Source organism: Coloeus monedula, assembly GCF_965178545.1.
Source record: "Coloeus monedula genome assembly, chromosome: Z".
Lineage (NCBI taxonomy): Eukaryota > Metazoa > Chordata > Aves > Passeriformes > Corvidae > Coloeus > Coloeus monedula.
This window is the reverse complement of record NC_138822.1, coordinates 63,273,981-63,295,534: the sequence shown is the minus strand read 5'-3', so window position 1 is coordinate 63,295,534 and position 21,554 is coordinate 63,273,981. Positions and strand designations below refer to the sequence as shown.

The 21,554-nt window shown below is 39.9% G+C and overlaps 1 protein-coding gene across 1 annotated transcript in view; it reads left to right on the top strand.

Moving 5' to 3' along the window:
• The window catches only part of MAST4 (microtubule associated serine/threonine kinase family member 4), a 189,598-nt gene that overhangs the window by 24,893 nt on the left and 143,151 nt on the right, over window positions 1–21,554 (top strand). Inside the window, exon 2 of the mRNA XM_082301597.1 lies at window positions 14,428–14,459. Within this exon, the coding sequence (XP_082157723.1) occupies window positions 14,428–14,459 (32 nt within the window). The remainder of the gene's footprint in view (window positions 1–14,427; window positions 14,460–21,554) is intronic.

Genomic DNA, 21,554 nt, shown 5'->3' with positions numbered 1-21,554 from the left:
AAAAAGAATAACTTATTTATGCATATTGATAATAAATGGCTGGATGGATCAGCTGCTATTTTATATCTTTCTAGGCTCCACCTTAAATAAATTTTAAATCTACACTCCTAAAATTTTACTGCTATTTACCGTAAAATCAACACAAATCAGAGAGTCTTAACGTAAGAGTAGGATACTAGTGTAACTTGTTCATCACAGGATCTGCTCATAAAAAAGAAATCATCTAGTAGGTAGGGGAGCACAGAGAACGAAGCACTATTCCCTAGCACTCCTCTCTGGCAACAGCTGACAGAAGGTTGATTTGATGACCAATTGATTGCTAGAAAGTTATGTTTACCAAAGGTTAGAGCGTCTGGCAGATGTATAAATAGAAGCAGAAGACATGTTACAGTCAAATATTATGGATGTACCCTCCCTAGCAAGCTAAGATTGTGTTCCTTATAAAATTATTGTCCTGAACAAGTCAGTCTGTCACTAGTGTGATATTCATTGCACTAGGTAAGTTTTGTAAGTTTCTACCCCAAACTGGGGAAGAAAAATCCACAGTACTCCCTTTTCTCCTTACTAAAACTTTAGTTCTGTACAAGGCAATACCAAGCTATAATTAGATGTTTTCAGCTGCTACTTCTGATGTGTGGTCTCTATCTCAGTGTTGCTTGCATGCTTCCCAGTCGATTAAAAATAGAAGTAGCTGTGCAGAAATTGTATTATAAATAATTTGGCTAGGATAAATGCTAGTATGTATGCAGAAGAATATTACAGAAATGTAAAATCAGTCTTAAAATATAGTTAAATTAGTCAGCATGCATCCTCAGTTAGGCGTGGAATGGCTGCACAGTATGGACACAAAAAAAGCAGTGGAGTGGGACCAAATTGTGATTTTGAAATGTCTACTAAGAACTGGGGTGGGGGAAGTGTCCGGTCATACCAGTATTGTGAAGTATCTCATACTGAGATAAGGTTTGTGCCTTCAAAAAGTCAGGTGTTCTTTTTTTCCACTGAGAACTATGTTATTCACAGAATCGTGTTGTTTAGAAAAGACTTTTAAGATCCTAAGTGCAATCTTTGACTGATCACCACCTCCTGACCGGCTAGTGCTATGTCCAGTCACTTCTTAAACACCTCCACCGTCTCCCTGGGCAGCCCATTCCAGTGCTTAACAACGCGTTTCTTTCTGATGTCCTACTTGAACCTCCTCTGGTGGAGCTTGAGGCCATTTCCTCTCATCCTGTCTCTTGTTGCCTGGGAGGAGAGGCTGACCCCCACTTGCTACATCCTCCTGACAAAAGGCAGTTGTGGAGATTGATAAGGTCACCCCTGAGCCTCCTCTTCTCCAGGATAAACAATCCCAACTCCCTCAGATGCTCCTCATAGGATCCACTCTCTAGGCCCTTCACCAGATTTGTTAGCTTTGTTGCTCTTCCCTGGATACACTCCAGTACCTCAATGTCTTTCTTGAATTGAGGGGCTCAGAACAGCACAGGATTCAAGATGCAGCCTCACTTGTGCCAAATACAGGGGGACAATCACTGCCCTGGTCCTACTGGCCACCCCATTGCTGGTCCAAGTCAGGATGCCATTGGCCTTCTTGGCCACTGGGCACACCCTGGCTCATGTTCAGCTGCTCCCCAGTGTTTCCTTGCAAGCCACTCTGCCCCAGCCTGTGGAGCTGCCTGGGGTTATTGTGACCCAAGGGCTGGACCCAGCAGCTTGGCCTTACTGAACCATCATTGGCCTCAGCCCATGATCCAGCCTGTCCAGATCCCTCTGCAGAGCCTTCCTGCCCTCCAGCAGAACAGCACTCTGATTTAACATAGTCTTATCCATGAATTAATTGAGGGTACACTCGGTCCCCTCATCCAAATCAAGTAAAGATTTAAACAGCATTGGGCCCAGTACTGAGCCTTTGGGCACCTCACTAGTGACCGTCTGCCAATTGGTTGTGGCACTGTTGTCCCTAAAATTGTTGTCAGCTGGTGTGCAGTAAGCCAGTCTCACACACAGAGCTGCCGTATTTGTTTATTTCATATTTATGCATAGATCAGAGCTGTGTGGTAAATCTGCAAAGCTAACACCCGTTCTTGAAACTTTACACTATATATCCACTTTAGCAAACAAATATAGGCATATTGGCTACAAGTTATCTTGTTCTCTTATTAATTAGTATTCTACATTCTATTGGTTTAATGATTCTCTTGATTCTCATTCTAATTAGTCTGCATGCTCAGTCCTGCTCTTCTTTTGAGTCAGTGGGTTTCTTGTTCCATGAGTCGAAGGTCACAATCCCCCCTGCCGAATTGCCTTTTAACCAATTGTCTCGTTGTGCAGCTGCTGATTGAGCTCCGGGAGCCTGAGGCCAAGAGGCCGTGAACTGGCACCGATCCCTTGCACTACAAAGTGCACGAGGCTCTGTGGCACCAGCCAGATGACAACAGAGAACAGCAGGAGCTGATGACTCAGCAGAAAGGCCCCAGACTTGCACAGGGTATAAAAGCCCAGGTGGTCCTTTGTTCAGGGTCCTTCCCTTGAGGCTATGAGGCCTTTTTCAGGGGTAAGCCAAGACCTGTTTCACAGCCCTCTTCTCATTCCTTGTATCTCTGGGTGAAGCATTATTTCTGACCCCTGAGATAACAGCACCATTCATCACCACTCTCTGGGCCCAGCCCCCCAGCTGGTTTTTAACCCAGTAAAGAGTGCACTTTGTCCAAGGCGTGGGCTGACAGTGTCTCCAGCAGAATGATTTGGGAGACAGTATCAAAGGCTTTGCTGAAGGTAGACTATATCCACAGACTTTCCGTCATCCCCCCAGGTGGGTCACCTGATCATAAGAGATCAGGTTGACCAGGCAGGAGCTACCGTTCCTAAACCTATGCTGGCTGAGCCTGATGTCTTGGATGTCCTGTACGTGCTGTGTGATCACACTCAAGTCATCTGATAACCTTCCTGGGTACTGGATACATCACTATGTACTTATTGTAGGTAAGCTCAGGAAATGTGGTTTGGATGAATGGACAGTGAGTCGGATCAAGGACTGGCTGAATGGCAGAGCTCAGAGGGTCAGGGGAGTAGAATCCAGTTGGAGGCCTGCAGTCAGTGGTGTTCCCCAGGGATCAATGCTGGGTCCAGTCTCACTCTACTTGTTTCTCACTGACCTGGATGAAGGGATACAAGGTTCCCTCAGCAGGTTTGCTGATGATACAAACTGGGGGGGTTGGCTGATCCACCTGAAGGCTCTGCTGCCCTCCAGCTGGACCGTGGTAAGCTGGAGAGTTGGATGGAGAGAACCCCAGTGAGGTTCAACAAGGGAAGAGCAGGGTCCTGCCCCAGGGAGGAATAACCCCAAGTACCAGCACAGGCTGGGGCTGCCCCACTAAAGAGCAGCTCTAGCAGAGAAGGACCTGGGAGTTCTGGGGGATCACAAGGTGACAATGAGCCAGCAGTGTGTCCTTGTGGCCACAAGGCCCAGCAGGATCCTGGGGTGCATAGGGAAGAGTGTGGCCAGCAGGTCAAGGGAGCTGATCCTCCACCTCTACTGGGCCCTGGTGAGGTCACATCTGGAGTGCTGTGTCCAGTTCTGGGCTCCTCAGTACAAAAGAGACAAGGAGCTCCTGGAGAGTGTCCAGCAAAGGGTCACAAAGATGATGAGGGGTCTGCAACATCTCTCTTATGAGGAGAGACTGAGAGAGCTGGGCCTGTTTAGGCTACAGAAGACTGAGAGGGAATCTCATCAATGCATATAAATATGTCAAAGATGCGTACCAATATGTTGGTGCCAGATTCTTTTCAGTGGTGCCCAGTGATAGGACAAGGACCAATGACACAAGCAGTTTCACCTCAACATGAGGCAGGACTTCTTTATCTTGAGGGTAGCAGAACACTAGAACAGGCTGCCCAGGAAGGTCCTGGAATCTCCCTATCTGGAGACATTCAAAGCTCAGCTGGATGTGTTCCTGTGCAACCTGCTCTAGGTGACCCTGCCTTAGCAGGGGGATTGGACCAGATGATCTCCAGAGGCCACCCAGCCCTAACTATTCTGTGATTCTGTCATCTTCGCTAATGAAATTAACATGGAAGAGACACTGGTGCTTTCCCTGACTCAAATATCTTGGTGGCATGACTGCAGAAAAGGTGAAAGCTGATACATTAGCCTGCCAGTTTAATCATATAAATCAATATAGGAACTGGGAGGAATTTTTTATACTATTCCCTCTTGCAGACTCAGTTTAGGACTGGCTTGTCTCCTTCGGGTTTAAAACCAGCTAGGAAGTGTAGAGAAAAAACTATTGTTGGCTTTCTTTTACTTTTGTTTCATGTTGAATAGATAAAAATCTGAAGGTGTATCTTCTATTATTCTTTTATCTTTTTATTTTGTGAGGGTCTTTTAGACTAGTCGCACAAGAAATCTCTGTGCCTTTGGAATGTTCTTCCCATTAATTAGCAGATATTTCATGACAGAAACTTGCACACAAACATACTAGACAGAGGTATAAATTTCAGTAACCTTCACTGATCCTGTTAGACCTTATTAAGCTAGTATAAATAGGATTATCAGTCAAAGGTAAAAGGAAATTTAAGAAATGTAATGCTTGCAAAACTTAATACAGCTGCTGATGTGATTTACTGTAGTTTCACTTGAAACAATTATTTTGCCATATTGGACAAGGAGGGGAATGAAACTGTCTATAAAATGGCAATAAACTGAAAAGACGGTCTCGGTCCTAATCTCATTTGATCTAGAGTGTTAGTAGTTCGAATAAAAAATATAAAATATACCTGACTTTATTGCTAGCACATACAGAAGGACCAGGTAACGATACAAATTGTGGAAAAAGATTTATCACAGTTACATGTTTGCTTTTTGTATGTAAGAAAGATTGTCTGTCCACTGTGTTTTTTAGCTGAAAACCTTGTCTAGGCTGAAGCAGTGCTTTATGTCAAGAGTTCAGAAATTCTTACACACAGTGGTACAGCACTGGTCCAGTAATTTGTATTTTTATCACAAATTATTCCAGTGAAATTGTCACTATTAGGAAGATGGCGTTGTGCCTCAAGGTAGTTGTTCCTAGATATCAACTTCCTCTCTGCATCAGAGATTTTAAACCTGAGATTGATACAGTAGATATGTGTGTCGTTGCACACATTTTGATGTTTTCAGATGAAAATAAAAACAGCAGACTGACAGGGTTTGGGTTTTGTTCCCCTTCTCATAGGGAAAGGAAGACTTAAACAGAGCATTGAAATTACCAAATAACATTTTTTCCTGTCTTCCTGGAGAGGATACTCAAAATTGAGCTTGCAGCGAATTAGAGAACCTGGGTAACATCAGCAGGGAGAGCAGTGTAGTATCAATATGAGAAATGGGATTTTTGTCATATTATCTTTGGAGAGGTTGAAATCAATTTTTCTTGCTTTTGGAGTGTGTGTTGACTAGTAACTGAATATTCATGAAAAAGTTCATGCTGGGGGTGTCCTCTTGCCTACCATATAGGAAGAGGAACCGTGACAATAGCCTTCTGCAGTTCAGCAGCAAACAAATGTGGCAAACAGGCAGGACAAGGTAGGATGTGTAGAAAAGGCCCATGAACAACTATGTTTAGATTAATTGAGTTTAGGGCATCTTCAAATTTTTCAAGGCATTTAAAGCCCTGTAAGAAACCAAGCTTCAGCTGAAATTGAACAAGCTAAAGAATCAAATGTTGGGAGAAACACGTAACTAGAGTTTTGAAGTGAAAAAATGAAGTGTGCATTTTGACTAAGTGGTATTCAGAAATGGGATTAGTATTTACCTAGTTATTTACCTGTAGACAGTCTCACCTTTTCCAGTGGAACCCTTCTTTGAGAACTTGAAACTTTCTTTCACATCAATGGAGTATATTACTAGTAGGTTATGTGGGATCAGTTGAACTGATCAAATGTGAATTTATAAAAACTGATTAAAATGTCAACATTAAGCAAAATCTCTAATTTTGAGACCTTTAATTGCATAAGGGGCAGAAGATCTGGAATCATAAACAGCAAATATAAAGTATCCTTTTTCTGCAAAAGAGGTATATCTGTTGAAAGGGAAAATGTAGTGTTTTTTCATTGCTGTCCATGTGATTTTCCTGGGTGAAAAAGTGAGTTATTTGTGCCCTTTGTTTCTGGTTTTCACCAAGTATTCCCCTTATGTGTGAAGAGCAGCTGCAGAGCTCAGCTCCGCAGATCTGAGAGTGGGCATTGTGGGCACAGTAATGCTTTGACCAGACTCTGTGACTCAATTCCACTGAGCTTAAAACTTAGTTCCAGTGAACTTTGCCCTTCTGGCTTGGTCTCCTCCAGCTGATGATTGTGAACATGTGAAGGTAGAGGAAGGCCTGTATTTTGCTAGTGCTAATCAGTCCTGGAAGAAAGAACAAATGTGTTTGGACTTTTTTGTCCCTTCTCTCCTGTTCAAAATGGCTAACAGTAACTGTTGCAGTCAAAACCTGAGTGTAGGCAAGTCTCTCATGCTGAAGGCAAGCTTAATGATTTTATTTTCTTGTTACTGATTTCAACAAAAGTCAGCAGCAGCTTCTGAATGTATAACACAAAACATGATTTGCATCTGGGGGAAGGGAGACATCTAGATTCTTGTGGGCATAATGGTCTTTAGCAACTACACTGCTAAAGAAGCATTGATACTGGCCACTGTGTGCCATGGTAGTGTTTTTTTGTTTTGCTTTTTAATGGTACACAAAATCTTTTGTAGGTATGCCCATATAAAATTCACTGCTTTCTGTTTGATGAAAGAACCTACAGATTCAGACAGAGAAATCACTGGCTTTAGTTAAACCATGGATTTAGGGTTTTCTAGTTCTGGTTAACTGTATAGTTAGTTATATTTGTTCAGGTGAACAGTTGTACCATTAGCTGGCATTTATGTTTCGTATGACATTTTTTTCTTTTTCTTATCCTTTTGCCTTAATATATGATAACACTTTTAAACTCTGGTGATGGGAATATTCATGTGAACTTGGCAGCTGGAATCTGTTGAGTGTTGGTGTTTCAAACACTTTGCAGTCCATGCATTTTCTCCATTAGTCATGTGCTGATGTACTTTGCCAAGGGGTGAAATAAAAGGACAGCAGATCAGAATGAAGCACAGATTTTCAAACACTGTGTTAGATGAAATTTTTTTGTGTACTTGGAGGTGGAGAGTTCAGAGTTTTCACACTTTTTTCTTAAAGAAACATGGTTATTTATTGTTTTTTTTAAAAAAATTCCGCTAAGAGTGCAACATAGTGGGCAATAATCTGTTAAGTAATATTTTTCTACTATATTTTACTGTGAATTATTTGAAATAAGGGAAGATCACACCACTAGAAAATAAATGCAAAGATTTACAGAGGTAATGTTGGCAACAGTCAAATTGCTCTCTTTTCAGAAGGGTACATGCTTCTCATTAAAAGAGGGTTTTTGCCTTTTACTAATTAAAGTAGGTAGCTACTCTCCAAATAAGATATCCTGCATTATTGTGATAAGGTAGTGGAGTTGATGTGTTCTGCCTCTGCTGCTGTTCGTGGAGAACGTGAGATCCAGCAGAGATAATGTTGTTAAGCATAGTCTGAATAGTTCTTAACCACATTCCTGCTTCTCACTTGAGCAGTAGGTTACTGATATAGTTTGAGAGGGGTTTTTTAATGATGGTTTGGTATGTCCCTGAAGCATTGAGTATTATGGACTCCATTGGGATAAACTAGGCATGCCTCATTTTCTATGCTGATGAATTTTATTTCCATAAATGGTATGTTTGTAGCACTTTTGATTTACTTATTTATTTACTAGCTTTCTTTTTTTTTTCCTCTGGGCATATCAGTTTGGTTATTTTTTCTGTTTCCAACATATAAAAATGATACACAAAACTACTTCAAGTGACTTGTCTTTTCAAGTTCTTGATACTTTCTCTGAAGAGACTGTTGTACTTCTTTGTCTTCTGTACAAAAAAAAACCAACCCAGGTGTAATTTCAAAATTTAGTTGGGAGTGTTGCTGTTTTGTATCCTTAAACAATGTTTTACAAGGTAAACAAAGTTGTTTTGCTTACTAAATATTATTACCAATCCTGCAATTGAAGGGTTTTCAGACTATAGTGTATTTCATAGGAAAATCCTTACTGTTAACTCATGGAATCCATCTGAAATGTTTCATGTTTTTCCATACAGATCAGCGGTCTTACTGCTACATGAGAATTTCTAGAATACTATGCAAAGCAAAACACATTTAACTGCTGTTTACTTAGTTGAGGCTAGTCTATTATAAATCTTAATGTTGTATCTGGTTCATCTGTAAGAAAATAGATTATTTAAATTGCTCTTGTACGTGATTAAGTTTTTATTATATGGTTTTTATATGTAGCCAGTTTGTCATTCTTCTTGATCCAGTTAATTTGCATTTAAATTTATAATACCTGGCACCTGAATATTCCTTGCATCGCATCTCAGAACACAGAACTGAAACAAAGGTATGTTTCTCCTTTGAAGGATACAGTCAGCAGTGCCTGTAACAAAAGCAGGGAAAGTTAACTAAGGAGATAAAAATGAATTGCATAGAATACACAATATCGAATTAGGTAAAATGCGGCTTTTTTTGGCCAAGTCTAAGCTTAAGTGCCTCTTCACTTCTACAGTATAGTCCCATTACAGTCTGTGGTGATGTTGCTAATTTGCAACACCATTTGCTATTTTTGGGGATGTGAGGAGAATACGTTATCATACAGAATAATATCTTTAAATTTTGAAATGCACCATTAAGAATGTGCAGAATTAAGAAGCATTGTGTTTTGTCTCGAGGAGTGTTCTGCTGACAGAGGACAACTGTGAGTGGAATCTTCCTTGAGTAGTGGTAACTACCTTCCAGAGCTTGCCAGTGCAGAAGTGGCAATTTTTGTTCATGGAAATGCTTGTGAAGACATGATCGTCACAATTGATCAGTGAGATCAGGTGGTGAGAGTACACAATAAGCAAGCAAAAGCCCTGGTAAACTGATGGCTCCATCTGAATGAGTAGAAAGAATCTGTAAGCCTTCAGCTGAAAGGCAGAATATCAGACTTTACTGTGGGGCATCAATAATGCCTGACTCTTTGGCAGCAAGTGTGTAAAAGGAAACATAATGATCTTGACTTACATTACCAGTGAAGGACATATTGGTGCAGTTTTCCTGAGAAAATTGAATCTAGAATTGCATCTTGGACAAGACTAGAACTCAGACTGCTGAGAAGGAAGTGGTGCAAACACAAACTCACTTGGGTCATCTGAAAAGAAGAAAAGTTTTATAGTTACACCTGCTTTGAAAGAAATCAGAACCAAGTGAGAACACCTTGACTGACAAAGAAAAGACCTCAACGTATTTTCTGCCTCTTTTTGAAAATTGGTTAATCCTGTATTGAACTGGAGTTTTTAGGGTCAATAGCCACTCCTGAAATTCCACCTTGATGTTAATAGAATACCATTTCTGAGGCAAAGGCTTACTTAAGTTCCTGGAACCAGGAAACACTCTTAAGTTGTCACAGAAACGTAAGACAGCTTTGCCAGAGAAACAAACTTAGAGCAGAAGTTGCACATTTGGTGTGAGACACTAAAACTTGTCATTTGTTGTGGTTGATCTGTCTCCACACAGAGTTCACTGCTCTGTGATTCAAAAGAACCAAATGTTGGCAAAGTTGGAAGCAATAAAATAAAAAGCATAACCTTCCACTGCCTTGCTTAGAAGGTATTTAGAATGGATTAGTGCAATGACTTGATATATTATAAAGAGGTCAAGATTAGCTTGTAAAAAGCTCTTGCACTTCTGTAATACCTTTCTCTGATAGATCGAAACAGTACTTTGCTTTGTTATTTGCACTGCTTTCTTTCCTTATTCCCTCATCCAAATGCAAGATCTGCTGTCATCCCCTAGCTTATCTTCAGCAAAAACATAGTAATTACTTAAGAAGAAATCCTTCAAATTTGTTCCTCAAAGCAGTAGTCTTGCTGTCATTGATGATGATAAAAAGGTGAATTGTGTGTCATTGCTGATTTTTTTTCTTTCTACTGTTATTAATGCAGTGATAATGTTACAATTTTAACTTGTTAAGATCTAACACAGATTGCCAGAAAGCTGTCAGATGTTTATACTTTATGATGGATAGGTAGAGCAACAGTGTTAAGAAAAAAAAAGCTCCTCATATTAATCTTATTATACTTAACACCTCACCAGCTGAAGAATGCATAACCAAAATTTGTTTTGAAAAGGTGCACTTTTCCAGACTACTTTTATGAACAACTAGAAACTCTGAAAGTCTTCTTGTATATTTGAACATCACAATTGTTGGAAGATGGTTGTAAAACCAACATTGTATTAGCAATATTAGCTATGTCTTTGGTAATTGATGAATGTAGAAACTTTTTATTGGTTGTTTAAAACTGAACCCAGTAACAAGCAATAAGTTAATGACATCTTTTCATCCTTGCATATAGGGGATGAAATTCACTATTTTAAATTTCCTGTAACTTGCTGGCAATCTTCACAAGAAATGTGATGAAGTTAGTGTTTTCTAAGTAGCTTCTTTCATTCAAATCTATTAATATAGTTTTGGTTTTGAAACCATATTTCTAGTTAGTAGGGTGAAGGCTTTGACCCAGAATAAAGGTGACTGTGTTTTATTTGGTCATTGGGGTTTTTTTTATAAGGCTGAATATCTGCACTGTGGTGAATATGCTGAACTTGTCCATACTGAAGTGTCTTAGAGGCGTGTAGGACCAGAGGAACAATCATAATTATTGAAATAATCAAAAAGCATTGTTCTTGTAAAAACATGTTATTGATAGTAAAATGCGCAGAGTAAAGAGTATGAACTTATTAGTGACAGCTGCAATTACATTCAATATACCTGGTTCTTAATGCTGCATCACAGCAATTTGGCACGGCTTACACAGATCTCTTAAACTTGAGGCAAGGTTCATTATATTTTGTGACAGTAGTTTTTGAGACACACAGGGCCTCAAGGGCAAGAGAGTCTGGTGCATTAAATCTGCTTCGTGTTATTGCAGTGGAATGAAACAGCCCTAAAACCAGCCCAACTTGAACTGGCCAGAGGAGGATTCCATGTAGGACAAGGGCAAAAGAGCACAGTGTGATTGTCCAGGGCAGAGCTGGTGACTGAGAACCATGCAGAGTTGTAGTGAAGGCATCTTTTTCTCTTTTTAATGCCCCAGGTGCTTGCCTGCTATAAGTATGTGATCTGAAGGTCTTGACCCTGCTAAGTTTTACCTTCAGCAGTCTGTGTGTATTGAGTGCTGAGCAGTGGAACTAGGGCAGACAGGTCTTCTGGGTCTTCTACTGAGGCTTTTAGAAAGGAAACAGTGTACTGCCAGAAAACTGAAGTTGTTGCAGGTCATTTGGAGTTTAACTGAGATCTGGGCTGGAGCGTTGCAAGCCTGAAGAATTGAGTGATTTTGGTTTGGTATCATTTGTCCCTGTTTCAGTGGCTGTGACTAAAACAGATGGAAGAGGCAGGGTAAAAGTGTCGTCTTTAGCTTTTTAGTATGAAAAGTGTTTTATATACCTAGGAAATAAATGATTTCTCTAATCTCAGCTATAAAATAGATGTAAGCCAGATGTAGAGCATGTTTATGCTTTTCCCACCTGTTTTGTGTAGAGCCAATTGTGGAGCTGTGCTGTACTATTGTAAAGCTAGCATCATGTTGGTGAGCCTTCTCTGGAGAAAGAAAGTCTGTAGTGACACAGCCAATAATCTATGAATTCCTTCAGGCTGTGAAAAAGTCTTTGGGGCAGGTGAGTCCTAAGTAACACTAAAAAAATCATGTAGGAGCTGTAATAATTTAGTCTGATCTGAGAGAGAAAAGCATCCTTCGGTTTACTATATTTTAGGTTACTTTTTTTTTCTTGGAGGTACTCCAGCTGGAGAAGCATGAGAGAAGTGACCTTTCATTTCTGTAATAGATAGGAAAAATGAGAATAGAGATATTATCCAGAAAGGATATTTGTTTTATTTCAGTCCTTCTTCTGTTTATATGTAGATTGTTTTAAAATTCAGCCTTAGAAATGCATTTCATATTTCTGTATGAATTATGTACCTAAGGTTTTGCTTTATTTTTTCCATTGTATGGGGTGGTCTTGGCAGTTTTTAACATCTTCATCAGTGAGCTGTTATTTTTTTGGAACTTCATTCTTCTAACTTTATTAGTCGAAAGCAGTGCTTCAGGATGGCACACATGACAATGTGCCAAGAGATTGATGTGACTTCAGGTGTCTACAGAAGCCAGTGTCTCTCATTTGCTGTGCTGTAATAAAGATAAACTACAACCCAAACACTCCAATTGAATACAACAACAAAACAAATCAGGTTCATAGGAAACGAATTCAAAGTACAGGTTGCAACTCAAGCCCACATATGATTCTTGCTTGTACTGTTTGGCAGCTTTCCCACAAGCATTGTCTATTACACTATGACAGTGTCTACCATTGCAAGTAAAATTATATGTTAGAAATAGAACACAATGACATTGTAAATATTAAAGAAATAAAATACAAAGGGAAGTACGTGGGCTCTAACTTGCAGTTACATTTTGTTCATGATGAATGTGACATTTTAAATTTAGGGGAATTACTCAGCTTCATAATGCAATATTGTGTGCAGGTGTAACTGTTCTTTTGTATGTAAGCACATGTTATGCTAAAAGATGTTGTTTCAAAATGCAAGTTCTGAACAGTTGCTGGAACTTCCTAGGAAGTACCAGAATTTGTTACCAAGGCCTGTAATTCTGCTCTCCTATGCCTTTGCATTACGATGTCTAATTGCATTGTTTCACACTATTTTTTCCTTCCTCATTCAAGTGAACAGGATGGGCGGTGCTCAGGAATTGAACTGTTACTTGATATTTTAGTCCTTATCATTCAGTTAGCAGCCCAGGCTTTATTTACTACACACCATTTAAAACTCTCTAAAGAATACATAATTATTCATTCCCTTATGGCCTTTTATCTAAGATGCCTAGTTGAACTATTTTTGTCCATTTGATTGTATTCTCGTATGTGTTTTCTGGGCAATACCTAGATTTTTACTTTCTTTTCTGTGTGAAATAAATGTGTATGCATATACACAGAGTGCATATATATAGTTTATTTACTTTTGAAAAAGAATTTTTCATGTACTCCCTTTGATAACTTCTAGAATGGAAACTGAGTGTCTGTTATATACTTTAAAACAGCCTTTTGTGAGGTCATTGTTAGTAGACTTAAAAGAGCGCAATTAAATTACTAAATGCATCCAGCCACGTAAGTTGAACCATTCGCAAATGCAGCCTTGTCTTTCCTGATGCCCTTCAATTGTATTTTGACTGTATATCCTCTAGGTGAGACAAGTTGTCCTTTTATTTGAATGCAGTTGATCTCCCTGCTGGGCATGATTGCAAAGAAGACTTAACTAATGTAGCATTCAGGTTCATGTGAGAAATGAAATGAGGGCAGTTGAACACTGAACAGATTGTGTGAGAGGTTGTGGGTGTCCATCTTTGCAAAATGTTCAAAATTATGTTCAAAAGCCAACTGGATCTAGTTTTGAGTAATCTGTTGCAATTGGCTCTGCCATGAGTAGGTTGGACCAGAGGATCTCCAGAGATGCCTTCCAGCCTCAGCTATTCTGTGATTTACACAACAGATGATAATATATACTTGTGGGTATATGTATTTTGCTTGTTTGTGATGGCCAAACCTTTACGGATCTTGTGGCTTTCTTTACACTAAAATAACAGTAAAATGTTTGTTTTGCAGTTTCCATTTGTCTAGCAGGTTGTCTTGTCAATCCCATAGAAAGTTGTTTAATGGTTAAACTATAGTTTGACTATTTAACTGTTCCCAGCAAAAGATGTAGAAAAGCTTAACAACGGTGTTTCTGTTGTTATGCTAGTACTTTGTAGAGGATTGTAATAAATTGTAGTTATTTATCATGGACCAAATTATTATGTACGTAATCTTTTTTGGGTTTAAGAATATAGTGTAGAAAGCTTGTTCGCAGTGGTCACCTGTTCAGCTCATGATCCTGTTACTAACAGCTTTTGCAAATGACAGGTATTGGAAAGAACTTAGTTTGTCACTGACTCTTGCAAATTTTAATAGTGTTGCCAGTGCATCATAGCTGACTGTAAGGCTTTTCCGTCAGATCTGTGTATTGCTTGAAATATTTTAATATTGCTGCTACAAAAAGGTCTAGACTTTTCCAATTGCTAATGTTAATATTTCAAATAAAGTAAGGTGGTACAGGTAAAATCTGTTATATCTTCTACTGTCCCGATACACCACTTCTGTCTCTCTGCTACTGATGGGATGAGCGGATTACAGTACTTGTCTCAAAAAGACCACTTCCAATTAAAATATTTTATTGCTAATACACTGTAACTTTTTTCTGTTGCAGAAAGAGTTGAGCCTTCCAAGAAGAGGAAGTTTGTAAGTACATGAAGTGTTTCTCTATTGCTCTTAGATTGTAGTATGTATTTTTGACGGTTTTAGAGTAGGCTAGTCTTGTTTTCAGGTAAGTTAGAATGGAGGTTAAGTGTGGCAGTTGATCTGCCTTAGAATACATACAAAGAAATGAGAACTGTAAATGAAAACTTTTGGGTTCTGCAGTCACCATTTTTATTCCCATCTTTTAGAGAAGCTATTGTGATGGATTTCCAAAAGGATAAAAAAGTTCTTATGTTCAAGTTTTTGTTTCGTATTAAATATTTTTCCTGTTAAAAATCAAGGAAGAAATCTGATTTCTTTGTGAATGGTATAAAAGAAACTTGTCATGCTTATGAAATTCTGTAAACAGTCCTGTGGATCTAAAGGTGGGAAAAAAGAATAGATGTGTTCTACTAAATGTGTAGGATCGTTAAGCTACTATTTTGATTATAAAGACCACATATTCTTGTATAAATTGTTGCTTACTTACAATAATATGTACTCAGATACTGAGTTTATTTATCCTTTGCTCAGATTTCTGTACCTTGGCTTTGACTTTCCAGTGGTTTTGAGCTGTTTGGTTTTAAGATTTGTATTTTTTATTTGCATCTGTCTAATTTCTTATTCTGTATTAGTAATTTATTGAGAAAGTATTGGGATGAGAACATCACAAAATGTCTTAAGAAACAAACTCTGTTCACTTACTGCTTTCTTTCAAAAATGCTTTAATACTATAAGATGGCCTATGGATTATAGGTGACAACACATTGTGAGTAAAACCCTGTGCCCTTTCACAAGAGGCCAGTTACTTGGTTTCAGCTTGATAGTGCTGTGTAGCTTTTGGTGATAGAAGGTGAGATATGTGAATAACTGAAACAGTAACTGCTGGGAAAGTGCAGTGAAGTGCCCTGTTCTGACTCAAAAGGCGTATCGGAAGTCTGTACTTCATAGGATATCTGCTGTCTTGGAAGAAACTCGTTTTGGGTTCTGACGCATGAGAAGTGTTACGCTAGACAGTAAGCAAACCCATTAAGTAAGAAAAGTCAAGGAAATAGAAAACTAATTTCCTGTCAAGTATTTCATTATTTAAGCATTTCAGGGACAGAGAGAGAAATAGTTAAAGAAAATTACTTCTGCTACATTCTTTTGGTGTCCTTGGCACTTTATATTAACCTGAAACTGTTGTGTGGGTAGAAGACTGCCTCTGTTAATGGCTAAACTGCTGTTCACTTCAGCCAGAGCAGAAAGTAGCTCTTGGAACTTGACCTTGCTTACTCTTGCTAGGGTGTTTGACATTGAATGTTATTAGTTATATTAGTCCAAATTTGAGGAATGTGCAATCACCTCAGTTGCATTCACATACATACTGTTTTAGCTGATCACTGAGATATAAGTGCACTTTCTGTAATGTTGCTGAGGCTTTAATAAAGTGTAGTAAAGAATAGCACCTTGTCAGCATAATCATATCTAGTTATTAAAGTCCTAGGCTTCTGCAAGTGGTTGTAGTAGGCCCAGGTACCCACCAAAGCTTCTCTGTCACTCCCCTCCGCAACTGGACGGAAGTGAGAAAATGCAATGAAGGGTTCATGGGTTGGGATGAGGATGGGAAGAGATCACCAGATCTCTTCACCAAATACTGTCACAGGCAAAACAGACTTGAATTGGGTATACTGATTGAAGTTACTACTAAAAAAACAGAGCATGATGATGAGAAGTAAAATAAATATTAAGAACACCTTCTCATACCACTCCATCCTTCCCAGGCTCTACCTTTTCTCTCTCAGTGGCACAGGGAGTCAGGGGAGTGGAGATCAGTTCATCACATGCTGTTTCTACCACTGCTCAGGGAGAGGAGTCCTTCCCCTGCTCCAGTATGGGGTCTCTCCCACAGGAGACAGTTCTCCATGAACTTTTCCAGTGTGAGTCCATCTCATGGGCTACAGTTCTGAGTGAACTGCTCCAGTGGGGTCTCTTTCCACAAGGTGCCATCCTTCAGGCACAGCCTGCTCCAGTGTGGGTTCCCCACGGGGTCACAACTCCTACCAGGAAACTTGCTCCACCATGGGCTCCTCTCTCCATGGGTCTGCAGGTCCCTGCCAAGACCCTGTTCCAGCACAGGCCTCCCATGGGATCACAGCCTCCTCGCAGGCCTCCACCTGCTCCAGCGTGGGTCTGCTTCAGGGGCTGCGGGTGGATCTCTGCATCCTTGTGGATCTCCGTGGGCTCAGGGGCACAGCTGCCTCACCATGGTCTGCTCCAGGGGCTGCAGGGGAACCTCATCTCCAGTGCCTGGAGCACCTCCTGCCCCTCCTTCTGCACTGACCTTGGTGTCTGCAGGGCTGTTCCTTGCACATATTCTCACCCAGCTCTTTTCTGGCTGCAATTACATTTACACAATAACTTTTTTTTCCCCTTCTTAAATCTGTTATCACAGACGTATTAACATAATTTCATTGGTCCACCCTTGGCCAGTGGCAGGTCTGTCTTGGAGTTGGCTGATGTTGGATCTGCTGGGCATGGAGGAAGCTTCTGGCAGCTTCTCACAGAAGCCACCTTGTAGCTCTCCCCTGCTACTAAAATCTGACCATGCAAACCCAATACAACAGTATTTTAAAATAACTTTACTAGTGCTTAATTAAAAGGGCTCATACTACTGAGGTTAGCTATGGCTGTGGCATCAGGTTGTGTGCATGGGCTGTGTTGGCTGCTGTATTTGTATATTATATCCATGTCGACATGAAAACTGAATTTCAAAATTTGAAAGGTCCTATGTTTTCGTTGGTGTAGGCATCTAGAGGTACTGAACAGTTCCAGGTAGGCACATCACACCATCTTTCAGAGCTTCAGACCCAATGTCATGCCAAGGACGCGGCTTTAAGCAGGACAGGAAGAGCTATTTCAGGGGTGAGCAACCTTAGCGTAGTTGGCATAAACTGAGATAAAGAGTGCTGGTTTACTAAGGAGTGAGCTTTTCCATGCTTGGAGCACCCCCTGGCTGTGCTGGCACAACTCCTTCTGTGGACACAGGCAGAATTGATCCAGGTTGCAGCTAGGTTCATGCAGGTTTTTCATCATGTTTTTCATGCATGTTTTTCATCATGCCCAACTGCACAAATGCCTTTCTTTCTGGCAGCAGGGTGTGGTGGCTTGGAGTCAGGATGAATAGATGGGAGTTTTCTCTCAGGCTGACTCCAGCAGCAAAACTGACTTTTTAAGATTAACATGATTGTAAATCTGCATGGCTGTTAGTGTCCCACTTTGCCAGTCCATTGGAAAATAATATTGAAGTATATTTTTGCACACTGCTACAATGGGGATTGGTTATTTATATCTTGGTAGGATATTTTAATTGATTTATTTATTTTCACCAAACAGTTCCAACCCTGACTCAGTTTGTTTATCATGGTGCTAGTAACACCAAGGTTATGGGTTTGATCTCTATATGGGCCATTCACTTAAGAGTTGACTTGATAATCCTTGTGGGTCCTGTCTAGCTCAAACTGTTCTGTGATTCTGTAATATCAAGGAAGATACTTGTGCTTAGTGTTAAGCCAGACTCAGAAATTCAGATTTAATTTGATCAGAATTAAATGTTGCTGTGTGTCTGTGAAGCGTACAGGTCCTATTATGAACCAGGGAATGCCTGATAGCATCTACACATCCCTATCCATTAGACATTCATAGTGTGTCTAGCTGAAGTAGGTAGCCACTGATCATTTCTCAGTGTGTGTTAAACAGTTGAATTTCCATCACTGAATTTAAGGTGTGAGTATCCTTATCCTGGTTTGTTTCCTTACATAGTGGCAGAGTTCAGAAAAATGAGAGGTAGACAAAGGGCATGAACTCTAAGGTTGTGGCACAAAAATCAGACTTAGCTTTGAGTAGGTACATTCTGGTTTAAAATACCCTTCTCCTTAAAAGAATATTTACAACAGGCTTCTCTGAGGTGGAGAGGAGCCTTCAAGAACAGCAATACATGAGAAGAAGTAAGTAGAGGCAGTTTCTCCTTTTGTTGTGCCTCAGTGCTTAAAGTACCTGCCCTAGAAGTAAAATTCCTGACTTTTGATAGATTAAATCTGTTCTCCTTCTGCCTTCTTTTCAATTTTTCAATTTCCATTTAATTTGGAGATATATTGCTTTGATGTGTTTATTTTTGCTGTGTCTGTCCTTCTCCTTACAGTTCTGAAACTAATTTCAGTAATTATAAAATAGGGACTCAAGTTCAGTACCAGCAATTATATAATCTGCTTGCACCTGTGGAAGCGTCAAAGTTGCTCATGGAATTTTCATAAAAGTAATTTATGCATTTCAGTGAAGCAGCTGATATCCTTGGATAACAGCAACATAAGGTTGTGACCAGGTTTTAACTACTGTTTCTCTTGAATTTTTCATTCAAGAGAAACAGTAGTTAAAACCACTGCTTGCTTAGGTGCTTAAGTAAGTTTCAAGAAAGGTAGAAACAATTTTGTAAGAAAGTTTTTTTGAAAAATACGAAAAATGAAAAATATGGACTGTCAGTTACCTTTAGGGAAAAAGTGGGAATGATTCATAGTGTGGAAAAAAAAGGAAAAAAAGCTCTGAGTCACATGTCATGTAGGTAGACAAAACTGGAATTTGATTAACAGTTTCTGTGTGCACATAGACATTTACATCATAAAAAATTGGCTATATTCACAGGTAACCTGGCATCTTAAATTTGGAGAGTGGAGTAGATTAATTTTTGTTGACAGGTAATGAATTTCTCAATTCTAGTATAGATACATTGTGCTCCAGTAGATATGCTCCATAGCCTGTGTTTGAATCTTAAATTGCATATTCTTTAGTGTCATTACTAACATTGTTTCTGTCCTCAACTTTCAAGGGTTTTCTACTGCTGTCACTGAGAGGAATTTTCTTTCCCCAGCATCTCTTGGATCCCTTGAGATTGACATTGAAAAACTCCGTTTTGTCTTTTGTATGATTTAGTTACTGTAACATGACCCTTTTCCCTCACAATCGTGCTTACTTCAGCCTCCTTAAATCCTGTGCAAGTGTGCTGCCCATTGTCTGTGTTTCCTTCTATTAAAGTTGTGCTGGGCCAACGGGGAGAGTTGTGGCATGTGCAGTGTGCTGGGTAGCCTTGTTGTCACCTTCCTGTTGTCAGTGCACGGTCTTCTGCAAACAAGTCCTTTGTGCTGTGGAGAGCACAGGCCTGATTTATTTGTACACAACACGTCCCTTGGTGTTCTATTGCGGTTGGCTGTGTCCTTGGCTAACAGTACAGGCCACTCTGTTTAATGTTGTTCCGTTGGGTTTTTTGGTCCTTGCACACACAATTTTGCATCCCTGCTTCATTTACACCAGTATTAAAAAAATTATGTATCTCTGCAGTTGTCTTGGACTCAGATTTTACTTGTATATGTGTGGATTTTATTGAGTTATATCCTCTTTTTATGATTTATCACATCACATATTAGAGAAAGGAATGATCTGTTTTAAAGTAATTCATCATGTCTCTTTTCAGTGAAAAATTATGTATACTATGTGAGGGTATTTTAAAGCTTTGTAAAAATACCTTTTTGTCGGGCTCTCCTCCCCCCTGCCGTGTAGCCCTGGCAGAGGGGCCCTGAGGGCACAGACACGGGGTTTCCCTGCCCCTGCTCAGCCTCGTTCCCATGGGTTGGTTTGTGTTCCCTGCGCGGGCAGAAGGACCCTCGGGTCCCGTGACTGAGCAGTTCCTGGGCAGAGCCCCGGCCATGCGGCTGGGGAAATAAACATCTCTGAAACAGTTATCAGGAATCTGTCGATATACATTTCTTTTCCATGGGACTCCTGGTTTGATACATCGTGTTACAGTATCCCTGCTGTTAACACCTTTTTAGCGGTAAATTCATGCTCACCTACTTGTGTGTGTGCATACATATACACAACTTTTATCTACATGGGAAAAAATGTTAAATAGTGATGGTGATGACTTTTTTTGTGTATTTAAAAACTATTCAGATACACAACAATATTCTTAAAAATAACCTGCTTCCCTGGAGAAATAATGCCCAGAAAATGAAGTTGAAGTGGTCAGGCTTTAAAGCCTAATTGTGTAATGTGTCATTTATCTACTGTTGTTCTGTGACAGCTGTGGTGTCTAAGTAATGTAAAGTGACCAGGTAGCATGTTTCTCCACAGTGTGCTGAGTGTGCTGTGCCCTGTTGGAATTTTGTTTCAGCTACTTAGTCAAGGACAGGACAGGGTCAAGAATGAAAAATAATTTTAAGTAGTTCTTTATCAAAATACGATCAAACTTAAGCCACAGGGAGAAAGCAAAATTAAATCAGCCTCTAGGGTCAAGCTATGGTTTTGTAGGCATGCTGCACAATTTCAGGATAGGAGAGTCACATGATTCTTGGTGGAAGCAAAGAAAATCAAGTATCTGGGTGCTTTGCCTACAGTAAAAAATGTTTGAACAGTAGGATAGTTTAAAATACTTTTATACATGCAAATAATTATTTTATAACGCATGAGGTTCAACCTGGTTTGAGGGCCAGATCTTGTGGCTAATGGGTTACTGGTGATGTGAAAGCAGGTGCCAAGGTGCTAAAATAATTGAATTTCTACAAAGAAATTGCAGTAAAGATCTCATAAGTTCACTGCTAAAACTTGAATAGTCAACCTGATGAAACACAAGAGAGTAATGGGATGGAGGCCTGACAGATTGGCTATCCTGATGTTCTTGATTGTCCCATGTGACAGTCTTCGTCCCTGAGCAGCCACTTCTGCTTGCAGTCTTTATCACTGAACTGCTCACTCTCTGTCTGGGTTCTGCCCTTGTATCCTGCTTTACCTGTTGAACCAGGAACTCCTGGGTTTTGGTGGTGTTTCAGGTGGTTTTTGCAGTGTTTCTGTATACTTTGAAGCAGTAAAGCTTACAGTAAGAGTGTACAGAAAACACTAGGGGAATTTAATGGCTGGAAATGTGAGCTGCTGAAGCAAGGGAGCAGTGATGTCTGAGCATCAGGGTGGGGTCTAGGAGTAACTTAGTGTGTGAGTGCAGTAATTGTGTGATTAAATTCTGTCTGTCAGTGGCAAATGTGATAGATGGATATATGCATTTTAAAATCAGCA